This window comes from Alternaria arbusti (assembly GCF_024043155.1).
Source record: "Alternaria arbusti strain BMP 1465 chromosome Unknown scaffold_19, whole genome shotgun sequence".
Lineage (NCBI taxonomy): Eukaryota > Fungi > Ascomycota > Dothideomycetes > Pleosporales > Pleosporaceae > Alternaria > Alternaria arbusti.
Window position 1 is genome coordinate 194,453 of NW_026249959.1, and position 13,532 is coordinate 207,984.

The window sequence follows — 13,532 nt, forward strand, 5'->3', positions numbered from 1 at the left end:
TAAATATGCAAGCTCATTCTCTTGATGGTGGCGTGAGTAGGCCCCCAACGACAGTATGTGACTGACCATGCTTTCTAGCACTGTCGTCCAAGAAGAACTTCAGAACTACTCCTGCTGCTGCCACTGAATCGTCATCCGCATCGATAGCATCAAGCGTCTCTGCCAAGACTTTGGGTTGCCAATTCGGGAAGAAGTACTTGATTGTCTCACTGTTGATGAAACGATCGAACTCGAAGTGACCCTGGAACGTGAGAACACGACCAGGTTCGTACATGCCCTGATTAGCGCAATGCTGAGTTCTTCCCAGCGTTGTCCAGGAGCCCGGCAGCGCTTCTACATGTGGAACAACCACGTGGTCGTGATGCACGAACTGTAGCTTCATCTTATTGCCATCTTTATCTTCCCCACCTGCTTCATCTCCAAAGAATTCGTTGTAGAATTGCAGTTGCAATGTGATCTCTTTTACCCCTAGTTCCCAGCCTTCCGGATGCTTCTCCACCTTCACACCATAATCTCCTAGTAGAGCTTGACACACCAATTGGTGGCCGAAGCAGCTGCCGAAGATCTTCACCCTGGGATCTTTCTCATATATTTCTTTCGTCCATCTTGCGAGTTTGCGTATCCAGGGCAGCTCATCGTAGGCCGAGTTCGCGGAGCCCGAGATAATGACAGCGTCGAAATCTGCTATCGAGTTGGGATATTCGTTCTTCGTCACGTCGAAGTCCGTAGATATGATCTTGATGACAGTGTCCAAGGACGGGCGTGGTAATTTCGTGTTGGCAGCTGCGGAGGAAAGAAGTTGGTGGAAGATACGCCCATAGGTGGGGGCGCGCTCGGCGGCAACAACGGGCACCGGTGCATCGGCATTAAGCATGCAGATGCGTAGATTTCGTGCCATGGTTGCACGAATTGAGTGTGAGAGCTTTTAGTTTGATGTATCCTTCCTGAATAACGTTTTCTCAAGCAATGTATCTGTCTTCTATGGATGTCGCTTTCGGGATGCCCGCATTCGGCGATGCATGTGATGGCCGCCGATAAGCGGTTGACGTTTGTCGCGACTATCTCGCGATTTGCCACGTCTCCAACCACACATGGCTCGCCTACTGTGATGTTCGATCCACCACTGTGACGACGTTTTCACAATGGTTGAAGTTATCCATCATGCGATACGCGTCGACGATAACATTCTGCGCACGAAAGGTGGCGGACAATTTGCGCCGCTGCAGGACGCCATATCCGTACGCGCAGCACCCCTCGAGCAAGCTCCTATCGCCCGTTTTCTCATGGCACATATCGTCTATACAGACGGATCCTAGCAGTCGGGTATCAGAAGTCATACTAGCTCTATCATGGCATGGTGTGAGGGCCTGACAGCCCACTATTGGTCGTGACCCACCGTGCCACCATCGGACATGAGAGTCCGAAGAACCATCTCTTTATTCCTTGACGCTAGGCAGCGAACATGGGCATGCAAACCGGTTGATCGTTGCCGTCGCCAAAATGCGGAGAACGACAACGTTCGCGAGTCAAGGGCGCAATCTTAGTCCTATCGAGCTGGACTCTGACGTTCCATATCCCGTCCAGCCGCTGTCTAGCTGGAGATAGCGACACTCAACGAGATATCAAGATAGGTATTACTGATATGATTCTTTGTCTTAGTTTTGTATAAAATACGCACCTAATCAGGTGTTCGAGACACCCATTGGAAAGTTCTTTTTGCATTCCATTCTTACCCCACTCATTGCTACCATGCCCGACGATAGCAAAGTTATGTCGTCCGCCGACGTCGAGGACACACATTCTGTGAAGATGGGAGAAGTTGCCTCGGCCAACGTTGATGTGGCGGCTGCCTATGCTCATCATCTCACGGGGGAGAATGCGTATACAAGAAAAGAAGCGACACGCTTGCGGTGGAAGCTAGACCTGCGTCTCGTGCCATTGCTCTGGTGTGAGTGCTTGCAAAGTGAAATAACGAGAAGCGCTCCCTAATAGTCATATCAGTCAACATCACGCTGGGCGCTATGGACAAAGTGACGACAGCTACAGCGGCCTTGTACGGCTTCCGAGCTGATACTGGTTTGACTGGAGACAGATACAGCTGGGTTGGTAGTGCATTCTACGTAAGTAAACCTATCCACCATCGCTTCTGGGGTGCTGACAATGCGTGTAGTTTGGTTACCTGTTTTGGTGCCTACCGAGTGGCAGCCTCCTCCAGCGCTTTCCGATCGCCAAATTGATGTTTGTCGTCCAACTGCTCTGGGGCTGCATTCTCATTGCGACGGGTTTTGCCAACAACTTTCCTACACTAATCGCACTCCGGGTTCTTCTTGGGGCTCTCGAAGCTCCTATCGTACCTGGCAATTTCCTCATCATCAGCATGTGGTACCCTCGACGTGAGCAACCTCTTCGAACCGGCTTGATGTATACGGGTCTTTCTGTGTGCTTCACTGGTCCAATCGGATACGGTATTGGATTCCTAGCAGGCGAACATCAATGGCGCGCTATGTTCTGGATCACAGGCGCAATGACCATTGTATGGGCTTGCGTAATCGGCATTTTCTTGCCTGACAATCCTGTCAAGGCAAAGTTCGTCACCGAGCGACAAAAGGCCATCGTGATTGACAAGATCCGGCAAGACCAGACGGGAGTTGAGAACAAAACGTTCAAGAAGGACCAGATGATTGAAGCATTTCTCGATCCCAAGACGTGGCTGATGTTCTTCTTCCACATTTGGATCAGTAGTAAGTAAACTTGATGTGCCATCCTTCCAAGTATGGACTAATATCGCCTAGTCCCGAACGGAGGTTTGACGAACTTCACGCCTCTCATCATCAAAGGCCTCGGCTACACATCTCAGCGCTCGACACTCCTCACAATGCCTACGGGTATCTTGCAGACTGTCGCGTCCTACGTTTGCAATGGCGGGGTATTCCTTACTGCGAAGTATCTTCCGGCCAAGCAATTACGTACCGCTTGGGTTATGTTTGGTATCATCGTCGGCATGATCTCAGCAGTCTTTCTATACGTTCTGCCTCTCGACAACTACAACGGGCGTCTCGCAGCGTTATACTGCTCGTACTTCTACCTCGGACCCTATATCGTTGCCCTCGGTATCAACACGGCAAACACTGCGGGCCATACGAAGAAAGTAACCGTCAATGCGCTGGTCTTTATCGCATACTGTATCAGCAACATCATCGCACCCCAATTCTTCAAGGCCGACCAGGCACCGCTATATCCGCTTGGTATGGGTGCTGTGCTGGGAAGCTACGTCTTGTCGATGATCACCATCGCTATGTATGCAACGTATTGCTGGTATGAGAACCGCAGGCGAGACCGCATTGACTCTGATAAGGGTGGAAGGGTGCACGCAGATACCGACTTCCGCGACTTGACCGACAAGCAAAACGTGCACTTTCGATACGTCTGGTGAATGTCACACAGGCTGGGAACAGTTTGACATGAAGTTTGTAATTACTATAGGCTTATCTGAATGAACAGATTCGTCACGAACATATTGCCATATCTGTGACTTATTTCCTCATTGGTCCGGCACGTGCTCTTCAGCAGATGCCACACATGACTAAATCTTGAGTGATACACATTCGAGTAAAGACCCTGAACATGCCACGCTGAACACATGACAATTGGAAGTCGCAAAGCGATCAGGCGTGCGCCTCCGCACCGCAAAAGTGGACCCGTCCTAACGTTCGCTTGTCTTCCGATAGCGGACTCTGTCGGACTTGCAAGTGCGAGAGTGCGAATTGAACGAGGGCTCCACGCCGCCTTGTAGTGGGGAAAGTAGAGACCCTGTATTTGCCGGCTGACAAGGCTAGCTTCGCGTCTCGCGCGCCGAGCTTGGGCCACTGCGATGAAAGAGACAGTTTGTGAATAAATGATCAGAAGCACCTCGTTGATTGAGATACATAAATCTGCGAGCTGAATTGCTATACGACCATACGAATAACCTATTCTACATTCAGTATCATGCCAAAACTCGACATATCCGTTCAAGATGAGCAGAAGGCTTTCAAAGCTGATGTAGCTGCCATCGAAAAGCAATGGAGCTCTGCAAGGCAGTCGCATTTGAAGCGGTATGTTTCTCCGGCATGACTCAAGCAGTAGATCTACTCTGTGACCGAATTCAGCTGACCTTGTTGCCAGACCATACACTGCAAGCACTATAGCCGCGCTTCGTGCTTCCATTCCCGCTCCAGCGGAAGCTTCCTCGATCCAGGCTATTAAGCTTTGGGAACAACTCAATGCACACAACAAAGCCGGCACATGCGAGTTGACATTTGGCACCACCGACCCGGTAGCAGTTTCGCAGATGGCCAAGCATCAACAGACTGTCTACGTATCAGGTGCTTTATGCGGATTCTCGGAAGTCGCACTCCCCGGAATGGACCACGCGGACTACCCCTGGGATACCGTGCCGAAGGTTGTTTCCAAGATCTTCAAAAGCCAGCTTTGGCACGACCAACGTCAGCGACAGTACCGGTTACGACATCTGATTGAGAAGCGTGAAGAACTGGAGAACTGGGACTACATGGCGCCAATCGTCGCGGATGGCGATATGGGCTTCGGTAGCCTGACTAGCACGATGAAGATGGCGCGCGAGTTCGTGGACGCTGGTGTAGCGATGATACACATTGACGACCTTGCAATCGGGATGAAGAAGTTTACAGTCGGCCAAGGGCGGACAATTGTACCGACTCAAGAATACCTGGATCGTTTGACAGCTGTGCGGATGCAATTCGATGTCATGGGCGCGGAGACGCTACTGTTGTGCCGCTGCGACACGGATCATGCCGAGTTCATCACCAGTGTCGTCGACGAGCGCGATCATGAGTATGTACAGGGAGCGACGAAGAAGATAGAGCCATTGCAGAAATGTCTCGCGGCTGCGCAGATGGGAGGGAAAGACTTAAAGGCCGCGCGGGACGAGTGGAAGGCCAAAGCAGGGATCAAGACTTTCGATGAGGCTGTTGAGGCCGTTGCGTCGAAGGAAGAGTTTGCCGCTTACAAGGCGGAGCTTTCGAAATGCCCGGTTGCTTCTCTATCAGACCGTCGCGACATCGCAAGTAAGACCGTGAAACAGGATGTGTTCTTCGACTGGGAACTATCGCGATCAGCAATGGGACAATACATGATCAAGAGCTGTGTCAAGGGTATCGTCGAGCGTGCCATCGCCGCTGCGCCACTCGGAGACGTGACCTGGGCGCGTATGGATTCTCCGAACTGGGAAGACATCGTCGAGTTCCACACCGAAGTTCGCAAGGTGTATCCAGATCGGCTTTTTGCCTTTGGCTACACCGGTGACTACGACTTTGCGAAAGCCGGCTTCAGTGATGACCAGGTCAAGAATCTTCATCTCGATCTTGCCAAGCTAGGCATCGTGTGGCAGGTCCAGCCGATCTGGAGTCTGCAAGGTCTGAACATGGTGACGGAGCAATTTGCGAAGATGTGGCAGGACCAAGGTATCGCTGGCTACTTGAAGTCGGTGCAAGGCCCAGCTCTTAGCTCAAAACCTATGACTGATGGGTTTGAGAAGTTGAGTTATTGCGGTGGATATTTGGCGGATGCTTTCTTCGAGACGGTCGCGGGGGAGTCTATCGTAGACAAGGGCAAAGCAGCGTAGTTGAAAAGACGTCGATAGCCCACATTATGAGTACACTAGCTCCAATAGTATCTCACTTTTTAATGACGTGTCATGTCCAGCCTTCGAAGTCAAACACCCCAGGAAACGAGAGTAGGCCATCAACAGCCAAATCCTCAAGCCCAGAATCTGCAATCCCGTACTCGAATGGCTGCTGCATGGCAAATGGCATCTGGAAGTTTCCGTTGATCTGCTGTAACTGACTGTTGAAGTCTTCTTCAGGTTCCTGGTGATTCGGAGCGAGCATGCCACGAATCGTTGGTAGCTGGGAAGGTTGCGCAGAGCGAGGGAAATCTTCATTTATCATCTCATCGATCATGCGCAACACCGGACGATGCACTACTAGTGCACGAACCTGCGGAAGGTGCTCTCGGATTGCCGTGACGGTTTTCTCTGACAACCGAGTGGGTGGTTTGTTGGGTCGGTCGACCAGCGGGATTTCGCGCGCCAGTAGCTCGAAGACGTCTCGCAGGCATTCTGCCTTCGCCCACCTGTCTGCCATTATCGCTAGGATGTTGGAGCAGGCGCGGAGCGCGTCAGAGACATCGAGAGAGTAGTAGTTGTCGGTTCTATGTTCCGGCGGGGTAGCCCAGAAGCAGTACAAGAGTGTAATACCAGACTGGAATTGCACAAGGAGCTGCTAGCATTAGCGCATGCGTCATCGAGTGCGTGGGATTGCTTACTGCAAGCCATGGCTGAGCGATTTGACGATCAATCTGAGTCCTACGAAACATTAAGCAAGCCTGGCTGCTGGCTTGAACCGACCAATCGCCGGCAGATCCGATCACGTTGGCTTTTGTCGGTCGATAAAGCATGAGCAACGTATAGTGATAGATCATCGCTTGCCACCGTTGTGATGTATAACCTTTTGACTGTGGATCTGAAAAGTTTTGTACCCTAGATTTGAAGTTCTCCAATTCCGCAAGTATTCTTATCCGCCAATCTGAACTATTCTCAAATTGAGCTTGGTAATCCCATCGAAGCGTAACGGCGCTTATTTCGGATTGTATGCGCCTGCACTGCAGTATATGAAGCGCTGAGGAGTTACACGTGTAGTTCTGAGAGTCACTCAAATCATGATTAGGCGGGGTGATGGCAGCGGCGCCTAACAGGTCATGGTCCTCGATGTTAGCGAAAGGCCTTACGGTAATCATATAGTCCGGCACAGATGGAGGAAGATCGAAGGAGGACATGACCAGCCGATCAAGAAGGTACGCGCACCAAAAGCATCGCCGTCGAACTTGAACTACCAGTCGTGCATGAACGTCGGTTGATGGTGGTTCCGTCTCGCCGAGGTGTAATTGTTGCAGAACGCATTGTCGTATCGCTGTGGACGCGAGGGAAATGATGCGCTCAGTAGAGCTCTGGTGTAGTGCATGCACGGACAGCAGTAGATATGCCTGAACTTGGAGGATTCTATCCGGTTGACGTAGCACAGCCGGCAAGAGTGCGATACCACTATCGTAGAATTCTCGAGCATTGAGCATTGCCGCATAAGGTTGACGCAACAGTACTAAAGCTGTCGCGTATACAAGATTAATGAAGAACCCTTGCCATGCTCGTTCTTCAAGGTCGCGGGACAAACAGTGCTTCCACTCCGAATGCCATGTGAGAAAGGTGTCCCAGTGGAAAAAGGGATACTGGGCTTGAGCGCGTTCGCGATATGCGTTGAGCAATGATTCTTCGAGTTCCGGAGAGATGCTGGTCAACAGTGTGTGCGCGCTACTCACTTCGACCTGTGCCGGTCGTGTGGCTGTTGAGGTACGAGAAGCATCGTGAGCTGGAAACTGCGCTGAAGGTGATGCGATGAGCCCAAAGATGAGATGATTCAAGTCGGGTTCATCATCCGTGCCCGAAGCTATTGCATAACCCGAAGATGAGCCGGAAAGGATAGATGACCGCCGCGGAGGCAAGGTCTGTTGAATCGAATGAGCAACTGCTCCCCCTGTGATCCCATCACCCGGTAACCCACTGCTTGCTGGGGACGTGTCATCTATGTCGTGATCAGGCCTGTTCTGGGTTCTTGCTAGATGATCAAGGCTCTGCTGCGGGTCTCGAGCCTCAAGCTCAGCAACGCGCTCTTCCAGAATGCGTACATATTCGCTCTCAACATGCGGCCGAGGCGCTGGCTGCGTAGGAAGGCATTCTTCGTCTCCTTTGACACAATTCTGGCACGGGCGGCTGTCTTCGCACTTCTGTTTCCGATAGCGACATCGCTGGCAAGCTAGCGTTCGTTGCTTTTTGGCAGGCGGCTCCTGCGGAGAACTTTCTGTATCATTGTCCATCGGGTGTATTTCTCAGGCTTCGGTCCATTCTTGGATTCCGCTAGCAATGGCGGTGATGTTCGTTGCGACGGCATACCTGCACACGGTCCAGGGCGAAGGCCTGGATGACGGTGCCGATTGCCGGGGGCATGCGATAAGGGGGGACGCGCCTTACCGGAACAGGCGAAGCATTCACGTGACCAGCCCTCTGCGTCTCCAAGTCTGTGCCCCGCCCACATTTCTCCTGAATTAGAGCCGCTCCCGTGTCAGCTCAGCACTCAATCATGACCACCGTTGACCTGTTTCAACCCGAGGTTTACCCATCTTCTCCTTCTACGAGGCCCACTCGCCCTCTCATTCTTGGAAGCCCTGAATCGACGCGACAAAGCTTCATTCTGATACGGCCGTAGACCATACGGATTGGGAGCGCGTTCGTACTCAGTCCCACAACACCCGCACGGTCTCTGCCAAAGAAAAGTGTCGATTTCGCAACACTTTCCTGAAGATGCTGCATCGAGAAGACTACGTATACCAAACATCTTGCTTTCGGGCGCTTGCGGCTCCTGATACAGTTGGGGGCATGAGCCTTGATTCTCTATTACAAAGTCAACCATTCTATCTGGAGGAGGCCGCGCAACCTCAGTGAAGTCTCAGCCTCCTTCTGGTCCGCTAAACAGGTTCTAAAGGCCCGAGTCGGGATTGGAAGTGGAAGCAATGATCGTAATCAATCTGTCGCGATAGCATCTGTAGCGCGTGGGTCTGTGATTAGTAGTCGCCGATATAAGATGTGCAATACCTCGATGGCTCATGAAACAACTGCGCCTCTATCACAGCCAGCCGACCGAAACCAGCCACGATGCGCTTCGAATACTCTAGCTTGGCACTTTTTGCCGGACTATCTTGGGCAGCCTCTCTCCCAAACGCTACAGACTTCGAGCGGGAGACGCGCAGCCTCGATGAAATTTACCAGGCAGCTTTGGCAGAAGGTGGCGTTGTCACTCTTTGGCATGGCGGCGATGAGAAGACTCAGCAGAACAGTCTGAAGAGTGCCTTTGAGGCACGGTTCCCTAACATGACACTCAATGTCACCGTCGACCTGTCGAAGTACCATGATGTCAACCTTGACGCACAATTGGCTGCCGACAATGTTTACGTCGACAGCATCATCCTGCAGACGCTTCACGACTACCCACGATGGAAGAAGCAAGGCGCTTTGATGAACTACGCACCATTGAACTTCGACAAGATCTATCCTGTGTTCAAGGACGCCGAAGCGGCTTACAGTGGACTGCTTATCTTTGATTGGGGGTATGCTATTCCTGGTAATGCCTCGACTTACACACGCTAATCAGCAACAGTATCTCGGCCAACATGAACAAGACGAGCACCATGCCGACATCGTACCAAGACTTCACGAAGCCCGAATACAAGGACAAGATCGTTCTAACGTACCCTAACGACGACGACGCCGTTTTATACCAGTTCGAACTGATGTACGTTCACCTTTTCGATCATCGTATGCTCATTAGCTGACATCTTGCGCAGCATCGAAGAACTCGGTGAGGAATGGTTCAACGCCCTGCTCGCCAACAACCCCCGCTGGGTGCGCGGTACCGCAACTCCCGGCACGCTCATCAAGGCTGCCAACAGCAGCAGCGCGGTGACCTTTACCTCGGGTTACTCATTCGCAGACCGACCTCCAGTCAAGTATGCGCTTCCCAGCGATGCCAAGTTTGTCTCTTGGGGTCAGACTGGCGCCATCTTGAAGAAAGCACCCCACCCTGAAGGCGCAAAGCTGCTCCACAGCTTCATGCTCAGCGACGAGAACCAATCTAGCCGTGGCTGGAGCGTCCGTGAGGATATCCCAGCACCAGAAGGGGCCGAGACGATCCTGCAGCAGCCCGGTACGGATGCTCCTGCGTTTGCTGAGTTCATGGCAGACCGTGGTCATGTTGAGAGGCGGAGGGACTTTTATGAAATTAGGATTGGTACCGCGCAGGGTCTCAGCCCGCTCATTGACGAATTGTGAGCATGCTAGGTGATATCTCCAGAAATGCATTGTAGATAACTATATAGCTTCATTACATCTTTCACATTCCTTACAATAGTCTCACCACGCGCCCTCTCTCGCTAAAACATCCCAGCCAACGAGCCGCCAGATTTCCTCCTTGTACCAGGTCTCCACATCTTTGTCGTCGATCTTAGCTACGTTCTGTAGAGAGCTCAGCCGCATGGCTGGTAACGGCTTCGTGAGAACGTCCAGAAACTCATCATTCGTGTTATTTCCATACATGCATGCAACGAGTGTTCGTTGCAAGCGATCTTTTGCAAGCGGGCTTAGGCGCGCCCTGGTACTCGTGACGGGAGTTTTGGTGCTCAAAGTACGGACCGGACGATTTGACGTCTGGCTTGGGCGAGCATTCTGGGGATTCGTATGGTTTGGAGCTAGCCCCATGGCGCGTTCAAGTATCAACACAAGAGCTTTGACTTCCAGGCGCGTTCCAAGGGCATCGGTATCTCGCCTTATCTCTTCTGTCTCATCTCTCGGCTCAGGCGGCGGTAGGATGTTGCCTTCGATGGACGTGCTGCGGTGCTGTCCAAATGTGAAGTAATACAATCTCTTGCCAACACGCTCGAACAAAACAAAAACGAAGCCATCGAAGATTTTCTGATGCACGGGATCGGTCTTCTCAAGAAATCCAAGGAGACTGATCAGCAAGTGGGCGACTGCTCTGGCCGGCGGCGACTCCTTGATGATAGAAGGCGGCGTCTTGGTTTTGGTCTTCTTTGGCGAGGCTGGTTGCGACAAAAAGGTTTGCGCCGTCCTTCGCGCTGAGGTCTCGACTGATTTCAATCCGGCGTTGAACATATCTGCCACCTCGCAAACGATCAAGCTTGCGAGACGTGCATCTGCTTTTACCTCCATGAGTTTGTTGGTACCGACAAGTAAGGACATGAAAGCTCTTGCGCAGACGGATAGAGCGATGGCAAAGTCGGATTTGTCCTGGTCCAACGACATGGCCTCCAATGTCCTCCGCCCTCGACGCGACAGTTGCTCATAGTTCTGGGCGACTATGCATATGACCTTGCCGATACCCGAAGCAATTTTCACGAGATTAAGGCATAGTGTATCGGTGTTCGGCTCGTCACTCCTGCATAGCGAGTGTGTAGTATACAACGCTTCTGTGAGATTCGAGCCGTCTTTACCCAGCACATCCAAGAAGTCCATATCATTCTCGATGGTCTCTTGGGCAGCAGCGGCCGGTTGTAGGTATTGTTTCTGTGCTTGTCTCGATGGCCTAGATCTCTTTGGCGATGCAGTCGGCGCCATCAGCATGCTTGTATCAATATCAGGGACAGGTCCGGAGAGGCTCGACAATAGGTGATTTGACCGTTCGAGTTTGACGTTGATGCCCCGAAGCCTGCCGCATTCGTCCTCGGCCTGTTGACATCGCTCCCTCCAGTAGGCGACCTGATCAATGTACCATTCGCAATCGTCACGTTCCCTCGGGTCTGGGCCGGGCCTGATCTGAGCACGCAGTTGCAGGACATAGTCTAGTCATGTGAGAAGGTGTGCATGGTTTGGGAAGTGGAACTTACCTCGTACCTGTATCCCAGCCGGCTTACTTCGAACGATCGCAAGGGCAAGCGCTATCTGCTGTTGGGACGGAAGAAAACTTGGAACGGAAGGTGCATTCTGCGTCATGATGGGCGTGAGTGCGGACGAGTAAAGGAGGCAAGCGCTAGTTGAAGCGACGATTGGAGATCTGTTAACGTCGATTGCTGCGGTCGTCAAGAAAAACAACCAGAATAGTAAGACGGCAAGGGATGTCCAGCAGAAGAAAGAAGCGTCGAGCTCCAAGCGCGCGTGTGTGAGGCAAGGAAGGAAGCATCCCCCCGTACGTGAGGTTGGAAAGAGCGGCCACCATCAAAGGCAGCCACTGCGCAACATCCCACGCGGAAAGTCTGGGCTGGTAAACAATGCTACCGCTTCATTGTCGCATTCAATGCTCTTGTTGTACATATCACGCTGACAACTTAGACTTGCAGCTGTCAGGTCATCGTATTGTACATATGGCTTACATGACTACATGCACTCACTACGTGCAACCTCATCCACCTCACCGCATGCGCTCAGTGCGCCTCTTGTAGGGCAGTGGCTCCACTCTCTTCCTCTTGAACTCTACAGCGATCTGATCCTTCAGACCATTACGCTCCATGACACCCTCCATGCTCTCGTCCCACTTTGTCCTGAACAGCGTAGCAGTGATTGCGCTCAACTTGTTCGAATCGGCAAAGCTACGAAGGTTGAATCCCATGCGCTTGGCCTTGTTGATCTTGGTGACGTCGAGCGGCTGGTTGTCATGCTGCTCGAATACAAAGATACCTAGGCGGTGGTAAGGCGCTCCTTTGTGGGCCCAGGGTGCTAACCATGGAAGTGCGATCTTCTTGGCACTGAGATCCTCTGTCTTTTGGTCCTCTTGGGCGATGCGCTGGAGTGGTATCGAGGTGCTGTTAGGCGAGATGGAGATGTTGGAGGCGATCAAGTGGCATCGGTAGGTGAAGCTGTCCTTCTCTGGGACTGGCACGTCTGCGTCTACGACCACCACAGTGACGAGTTTCTCACCGGGTGTGAAAGTTTGAACATTGAGTCGAGGCATCTTTTCGCTGATGGCGGAGTCTACGAAGTCACCGGGCGCGACTGGCTTCCGTCCGAAGCCAAGATCGATGTCTGCAATTAAGTCGAGAGACGGGAGAAGATCGGGAATGATGGCAAGTTGCGTAACACGTTGTTCGAGCACGAGACGCTTGTACTGGCGCCACTTCCGATCGGCAAGATAGCGGTAGATGGGCTTGTTCATGTCACCTTCGCAAGTCAGTCACGTTGGCAGAGAGGAATTGGCATAACCTACCCTGTCCGTCCTCGAACTTCCGCTTCACAACCGGGTCGTTGATGTCGGCCAGAATAATCAGGTCATTCAGGTGCTTCCTCATGCTCCGCAGTCTGTGCTCCTTGGCTGCTGGGCCTCCACTGATGCTTGCGTCTTGCGCCATTAAGTTCTTTATCCGCTCCTGCTGAACCTTGATTTCCTTGATCTTCTCCTGCCTGTCTTCCAACAAGACCTTCCTCGCCTCCTGGAAACATTGGTACGGCAGCTGTTCGAATGGGACCTCGTCGGTCTTTTGCAGGGTCGACCGACGAAGGGCGGCACGGCGACGACGGGAACCAACGGGTTGCACATGTTCTCTCCGCAGCAATCGGCGCTCCTGCTTCTTGTTCTCCACCATCTGAGGGTCTAGCGTGCCCCATTTCTGCATGTATTCCGGGGTATCTTGGGGGCCAGCCTTTTGAGCAGCGCCTTCCGGAGGGTTCGACGGCGGTGGAGGGGGAGTCGCATTCGTGGGTTGTGTCTGCACCTCTTCACGGACGGCCGCCGAGGTCGAGAGGAGTCGGCGGGTGCCATTGGCGCTTGATAATTGTCGCACGCATCTCAGACACGCGCTGAATTGGCGCAGGGTGGGCGTGGAGGCCATGGTGTTGATGGTCTCGACGATGTTCGAGAGTGATGGTGCCGCTGGAAAATGTGGTGATGATCACACTACTAGCG

General features: G+C 52.5%; 7 protein-coding genes across 7 annotated transcripts; 3 read left to right on the forward strand and 4 right to left on the reverse strand.

The window, feature by feature from the left end:
• Nucleotides 1-13: 13 nt before the first annotated feature.
• Nucleotides 14-898, reverse strand: J4E86_009910 (uncharacterized protein; the record flags this gene model as incomplete). The annotated part of the gene is made up of 1 exon (XM_051450410.1): nt 14-898. The coding sequence occupies one exon, from the start codon at nt 896-898 to the stop codon at nt 14-16; it is 885 nt and encodes a 294-aa protein (XP_051298331.1).
• Nucleotides 899-1,749: 851 nt separating this feature from the next.
• J4E86_009911 (uncharacterized protein) lies at nt 1,750-3,433 on the forward strand (the record flags this gene model as incomplete). Its single annotated transcript, XM_051450411.1, has 4 exons — nt 1,750-1,948; nt 2,002-2,120; nt 2,171-2,741; nt 2,793-3,433. 4 exons carry the CDS (start codon nt 1,750-1,752, stop codon nt 3,431-3,433), a joined length of 1,530 nt encoding a protein of 509 aa, XP_051298332.1.
• A 554-nt stretch (nt 3,434-3,987) lies between these two features.
• J4E86_009912 (uncharacterized protein) lies at nt 3,988-5,641 on the forward strand (the record flags this gene model as incomplete). The annotated part of the gene is made up of 2 exons (XM_051450412.1): nt 3,988-4,094; nt 4,165-5,641. The coding sequence occupies 2 exons, from the start codon at nt 3,988-3,990 to the stop codon at nt 5,639-5,641; spliced, it is 1,584 nt and encodes a 527-aa protein (XP_051298333.1).
• A 70-nt stretch (nt 5,642-5,711) lies between these two features.
• Nucleotides 5,712-6,498, reverse strand: J4E86_009913 (uncharacterized protein; the record flags this gene model as incomplete). Its single annotated transcript, XM_051450413.1, has 3 exons — nt 5,712-6,296; nt 6,343-6,382; nt 6,482-6,498. The coding sequence occupies 3 exons, from the start codon at nt 6,496-6,498 to the stop codon at nt 5,712-5,714; spliced, it is 642 nt and encodes a 213-aa protein (XP_051298334.1).
• Nucleotides 6,499-8,779: 2,281 nt separating this feature from the next.
• On the forward strand, nt 8,780-9,952 carry J4E86_009914 (uncharacterized protein; the record flags this gene model as incomplete). Its single annotated transcript, XM_051450414.1, has 3 exons — nt 8,780-9,231; nt 9,282-9,416; nt 9,469-9,952. 3 exons carry the CDS (start codon nt 8,780-8,782, stop codon nt 9,950-9,952), a joined length of 1,071 nt encoding a protein of 356 aa, XP_051298335.1.
• Nucleotides 9,953-10,033: 81 nt separating this feature from the next.
• J4E86_009915 (uncharacterized protein) lies at nt 10,034-11,629 on the reverse strand (the record flags this gene model as incomplete). Its single annotated transcript, XM_051450415.1, has 2 exons — nt 10,034-11,478; nt 11,524-11,629. 2 exons carry the CDS (start codon nt 11,627-11,629, stop codon nt 10,034-10,036), a joined length of 1,551 nt encoding a protein of 516 aa, XP_051298336.1.
• A 415-nt stretch (nt 11,630-12,044) lies between these two features.
• Nucleotides 12,045-13,458, reverse strand: J4E86_009916 (uncharacterized protein; the record flags this gene model as incomplete). Its single annotated transcript, XM_051450416.1, has 2 exons — nt 12,045-12,790; nt 12,837-13,458. 2 exons carry the CDS (start codon nt 13,456-13,458, stop codon nt 12,045-12,047), a joined length of 1,368 nt encoding a protein of 455 aa, XP_051298337.1.
• Between the last annotated feature and the right edge of the window lie 74 nt (nt 13,459-13,532).